Source organism: Atta cephalotes (genome assembly GCF_000143395.1).
Source record: "Atta cephalotes unplaced genomic scaffold scaffold00008, whole genome shotgun sequence".
Lineage (NCBI taxonomy): Eukaryota > Metazoa > Arthropoda > Insecta > Hymenoptera > Formicidae > Atta > Atta cephalotes.
This window is the reverse complement of record NW_012130072.1, coordinates 4,070,470-4,076,441: the sequence shown is the minus strand read 5'-3', so window position 1 is coordinate 4,076,441 and position 5,972 is coordinate 4,070,470. Positions and strand designations below refer to the sequence as shown.

Genomic DNA, 5,972 nt, shown 5'->3' with positions numbered 1-5,972 from the left:
ATCATTAATTATTATAAATACTAAATTAAAATTCAAAAAATATATTTTCTTAAATAAATTATATTATATGTTACATATTATATCTTTCATTTATATTACCTTAATATCTATTTTTGTGTCTTATTTCCAAATTCTACCTTTTCCTTGAAGACGACAGAGTTTCTATCCGAGAAAAATTAAGGCGTGGCGCTCTACTCTAAATGCCACCTTCGGATGGCATTCGCGCGCGGCGGTTGCGGGAATATAAAATATCTGCGCAAGAGAACACACCATCCTGGCGTTCCTCTCGAGTATCCCGCACCGACGTGTGTGACTGCCTTGTCACTGACACAATGAGTCGAAGATTATCTACGATGGGATTCGCTGACGTTACGACGCTCGTGGCCAACCCCCTGTACTCATCCTCCGCCTCCCCATCGCTCTCCCTTCGCCGAGTCTGGAAAGAAAGAAAGAAAGAAAGAGCTCACCCGCGGTCTTCTCCTCTTGGGTTTCCGGGGTAAGTCTCCGCGGACGAGAGGAGGGAAAATACATGATCTATGGTGACAGCGGTATTGTTCGCCGAAATGCGAAAAAGTCTTCGGAGGCGGTGGAGCGTTTGAATTTTCCACACCCCTTACGCAAACGTCGTGCTCGTGGAAAGAGAAAGAATCAGAGAAAAAGAGAGAGCAAAAAGAAAGAAACAATAATTCAGAAGAAAGACAATTTGTTGTTATCGTAACTTGTTGCTAGCTGCAATCTGTTGCATCGTAATTGTTGTTACTCAGTTCTCGAAACTGTTAAGCAAAGAATAACCGAATAACTTTTGTCGTTTGCAGGACACAGCGGGGTAAACCAGCTGGGGGGTGTCTTCGTCGGCGGTCGGCCACTTCCGGACTCAACACGGCAAAAGATCGTCGAGCTTGCACATTCGGGCGCACGGCCATGTGATATCTCCAGGATATTACAGGTCAGCAACGGCTGTGTCTCCAAGATCCTCGGCAGGTTGGTTGCAATATTGCTTGTTCCGTTTGATATCGCGTTCTTAAATCCGATTAAATCATTGTATATCTTAAGCGACGTTTACAATAAGATTTTAAGGCGTAAAATTCGGCGTAAAATTTACACTGAGAAAAATATTCTAGTTAAACCAATGAAAAGACTCAACCAAAATGTCATTGTTGGTTTAACTAGAAGAAATTGACTAATCACAGTTGAATGTGAGGAGAATAATTGATTATGATGAATTTTTTTATTACTTTAAGATTAAAGTTTAAATTTTATGCTTTAAAATTTCATTGTAGATATTACTTTAAGTAAGTTGAACAATTATGTCATCAATTGAGAAACTTATTTCAAATCTTGCAGTTCTGCATGAAATATGAGCCTGCATGTCGGTTTGTTTTGCATTATAAATCGAGTAGATGTAGCTTTTATAAATTTCAATTAAAAAAACATTACACAAAATTACAACCGTGTCTGAGTCAAGAGTTAAGAGAAAGATATAAGTGAGTTAAACATTTGACTAAACGTTCTCTGTTTCATGAGAGATAATCAAGGTATATTGTTCAATATCGGCTCTGTATCTATTATATCTATCAATATTTATTATTCGAGTGTATTTAGGTTATCATAACATGCTTAAAGAGATAGACGTATAATATATTTCATTTTCAATAGCGACCTGAGCGTTCCATGTATTCCTACCGCATTGTACCGCAAATTATTATTGTTGTAGGTACTATGAGACCGGATCTATAAGGCCCAGGGCCATAGGCGGCAGCAAACCGCGCGTGGCAACGGCAGAGGTTGTCAGTAAGATCTCGCTCTACAAAAGTGAATGCCCGTCCATCTTCGCGTGGGAGATTCGAGATCGCTTGTTGCAGGAGGGAGTGTGCACGAACGACAACATTCCGAGTGTAAGTACGACCTACATTCTATTCAATTATTTCTCTTACCGTTATTCGAATAAGACTCCAGAAATTGTAGTGCGGCCATTCTATTATTACTATAGCCAATAGATTATAATAATATAATTGAATTATAATAATATATCTGAAAGTACTTGTCTGCATGGGTCTCTCAAATACATAAGTTGGCTTATAATTATTACACGAGAATAACCAAAAAAAAAAGTATATTTTTTTCTTCATAAACAACATGTGAAAATTAATTTAATTAAAAAATGAAAGACTAATTTCTTTCTTTAAAACTATTTGATTGTCAAAATTTCTTTTTACTAAATCTGTGGAAAGGATAATAAAGTTGATATAAAATGTGTTTTAATTTAATAAAAGCGCGTTACTTTTTATATCAGACAGACGCGAATACCAGTAAATGAAGATTAAGTAGCAAAGATTCGCCAAACATCAGATCTTGGTTAATCCATAGTTAAAATTCACGGATATGAACCGATTATAATCTAATGAAAATGACAGAAGTTTTCGTGGAGGAATCGGTGTTGCGCGGCAGCGACGGTGGCGGCGGTGGTGGCGGCGACAACAATACAAAGCGCGTCGCAAAACAGCCGTAATGGAGCCTGACTTTCGGCTCGGCGGGTGGAGGTTGTAAACGCGCAGGCGTATTGTCAACGGGGGCTTTGTCTACTCACACAAAACAGAATCGCATTTACATAGATAGCGCGAGTCGCGGCATGGGGGGATGGAAATCAGTTTTCTGTGGGGTGGCGGCTGGTTGTACCGAGGATGTTTATGCGAGCCGATGGACTCGGGTGGGCGCGCGCGACCAGGACGACGTACAAACTCCTCCCCTTGTCGCGGCGCGGCCGATGTTGTTAACACGAGGCGGTTAATCGCGCAAACGAATGACGGACGATTTGGCGTTAACCGGTTCCGCCCCGATGAGCCGTTGCTCCCCCAACATCGTTCTTCCGGTCTTGCGATCGCACTCCACGTGGCCCGATAGAACGTGTATCATTAAAGTTAGAGACCCTCTAATAAGAGTCTGAACGTGAGAAAATGACTTTTGATTGATCCGCCATGTTTTAACAATTCCTGAGAGAGAAGAAAAAAAAAAGAAATAGATAAGAAAAAAATAAAACGGAATGAGAAAGATAAACAAATAGAAAATCCACAAATAGGAAATCCTTCTCTCTCGCAAATTTTTGTTAAAACTACCATTCTACCATCCTACCATCCTATATACAAAACTACGGTTTGTGTCTAAATTCTAATTAAAGGATCGTGCCTTTGATCAACTATAATGTGGATAGCAGATAATTGATAACATTCTTCTCTTTTGTGACAATTTTCAGAACAACTTAAATAAATTGTTTAAATAAATTATTTTTGCTACGCATTACTCGAGTTGTTAATTTTTACTAGGCGAATAAATTAGGATAAAGACAGACGAAATGAAGTAAATTCAAATTAGAAAATGATTCATTTGAATAAAGAATAAAGTTTCTTTATCCAATTGCATCTTCAACTCATTGATTTTTAATCATTTATAGTTCAAAATTTTATTATCTATAACTGAATATCTTTGTTAAGAAAGTAAGTTTAAAAGTAATCGAATTTTTTAGATTTCTATTACCACTACTTTCAAGAGATTCAGATCATATTGTCACATATAATGACTAGCGGAAACATGTACGTTTGACAGCTGAAAAAGCATCTAGAGACCAAAAAGAATACCAATTCCTGCAGAATCAATTAAGAGATTGCTTGAAGATGGGCGACGCGCGGATCAAAAGGAAATTCTCTGATATCTCTTTCTCTCTTTTTTTTTTCTATTTTTCTTCCTTCGACCTGGAAGATCTTCGTGTACACCCCTCGCACGTTCGGCATTCTCGACGGTGCGGCGCGGCGGGGTTGGTTCTTCCCGTATTCCCGTATACGGCACGGTACCGCCGTTGCCATGGATATTTGCATGCGTCCAATAAACGGTGGCTAAGGGGCTCTCGACTCGCTTAGGGTAAAAAGCGAAAGAGGGTTGCTAAATTCTCTTTCTCCCACGTTACTCTGCGCCATCTCTCCTCGTCTGCCGCGACCTCGTCTCCTTCGTTCTCGTCTCGTCTTCCCTTCCTGAAGTTGGCTGACTTGCTCCCTCGCGCCTTCGTAATAGCTGCGCCGAGGTGTACACGAGTCACCCTCGCAGAAAGACTACGAAAGAAAGTCTCTGGTTGGAGAGTAAGGAGGACAGAAAGAATGACGGTAGAACTGAGAGAGCATTCTTATCGATGCGAGAAAAAAATGTCAAAGGCTCGCTCTTACCCGTGAAAGAAAGCCGTCGAGAGTTCATCCGCAGCTTTTTCTGTATAGCACACCTCCCCCTTCCCAAAAATTTAGTATCCACGTCGAGGAAGATGATAGAGTAAAGCGATTCGTGTGAAACAATTCGCGAAAGTAGTGACATGGCTTTATCATCATGGAAGCAAGTCTTTCATATAATGTTTAACATGGAGTATAAAATATTATTATTGAATATCTATAAATTATAACTGACTTTGTGGCCATTTTAAATAATAGATGTAACAAAGAAGATATTAATAGACAGAAGAAAAAAAATCAGAAGAAATAAGAAATTAATGTAATTAATATTGTATTTGTAAAAACTTTTTGAGGAACAAAAATTTTCTTCTAAATCTTTCTATTTCATAAATTTATGTCATTTTCTTCACTCATTAATTTACTTTTATAAATATAATATTTAATATTCTATTGACGGAATCACAGTCCTTTCAACTATTAATATAAAAAGAAAGTGGGATGAAAAATGGCAGGAAAAACGATCAATTTAATATTAAATAACAAGTATGTTTTACGGCAAGTCGTCAAAGGAGCCGCGTGACTTTTAAGCGGTAACGAGACGCCAGCACAAACAGCGACGTCATAGAATTTCGCGTTTTAACAAATTACAGGAGGCTGCGGACTCCGGTACGCGCCTTCGGGGCGTTGGAGGATCAAAGCCAGCGCGTAATCCCGGCCGCGTTTGAGCATCCTGCGAGCGCTTCTGAACTTGTTGTGGGCAAGATTAACGTTTCTTTAATGGTCCGTGTAATATTCCATTACGTACAGTTCGCTCGAGAATTATTGCGCTCACGTTAAGGCGAAACGAGGCGTCGAACGAGCGAAACGACGAACAGTCAAAAGGAATTCCTATCTCGGAATTCAAAGTCTCCCGATATTTTCGTCGTTTTTCATCGTTTGTCGTTTGAAAGTGGATTATAGTGGATGCATTTTATTGCAATGGAATCAGCATGTGTAAGAATGAATAAAATTCAAGAATTGTATTATCTGAAAAATCAAAAATCAACTCTTACAAAATCAACTCTTTGCATTCACAAATGTACGTAGAATCTATTTTTTTAATCTTCTGAGAAATAGATGTACATTAATACATTTGTCTTTGCAGCATTCGATATATACATAATAACACAAATATACTTTCACGCGACTTACGCTACTTAATTACATACTGTTTTTGTGAAACTCATTTTTTGAAATTAGAAGAATTTTGGAATCATCATGAGTTAGTTTTAAATATAGTATATAATAGTATATTCTAAATATAATATATAAATAGTTCTAAATTTTTATCGCGTTACATAATGTAATAACATTGCGGGAGTGCATAGAATTTTCGTAACTATCGTCAAGTTCTAAAACTTTTGACCAGAATCCATTTCTTGAACGGAAGCACTCGAGGATCCCTCGATTCTTCTTCGATGGGGAGCGAAATAACTCGCGAACGGGATTGATTCGAAAACGTTTCTACTCATTTTCTCTGGTCTGCCTGTACATGTCTATTCGTGTGCGTGTGGTAGACGATGGAAGACCTCAGTTCGACGGAGAGGAAAGGGGAAAAAGGAGGGAGAGAGAGAGAGAGAGAGAGAGAGAGAGAGAGAGAGAGAGAGAGAGAGAGAGAGAGAGAAGAGAGAAGAGAGTAGTACGTACGGACGTACGGTACGGTAGGTAGGTTAGGTTAAGTTACTTATTACTTACTTACGTACGTAACCTTACCGTTAACCCGTT

At 38.8% G+C, this 5,972-nt stretch overlaps 1 protein-coding gene across 1 annotated transcript in view; it reads left to right on the top strand.

The window, feature by feature from the left end:
• LOC105627368 (paired box protein Pax-6-like) overlaps nt 1-5,972 on the top strand; it is a 91,001-nt gene that overhangs the window by 19,181 nt on the left and 65,848 nt on the right. The window contains exons 2-3 of the mRNA XM_012208652.1: nt 816-981; nt 1,715-1,895. Of these exons, the coding sequence (XP_012064042.1) occupies nt 816-981; nt 1,715-1,895 (347 nt within the window). The remainder of the gene's footprint in view (nt 1-815; nt 982-1,714; nt 1,896-5,972) is intronic.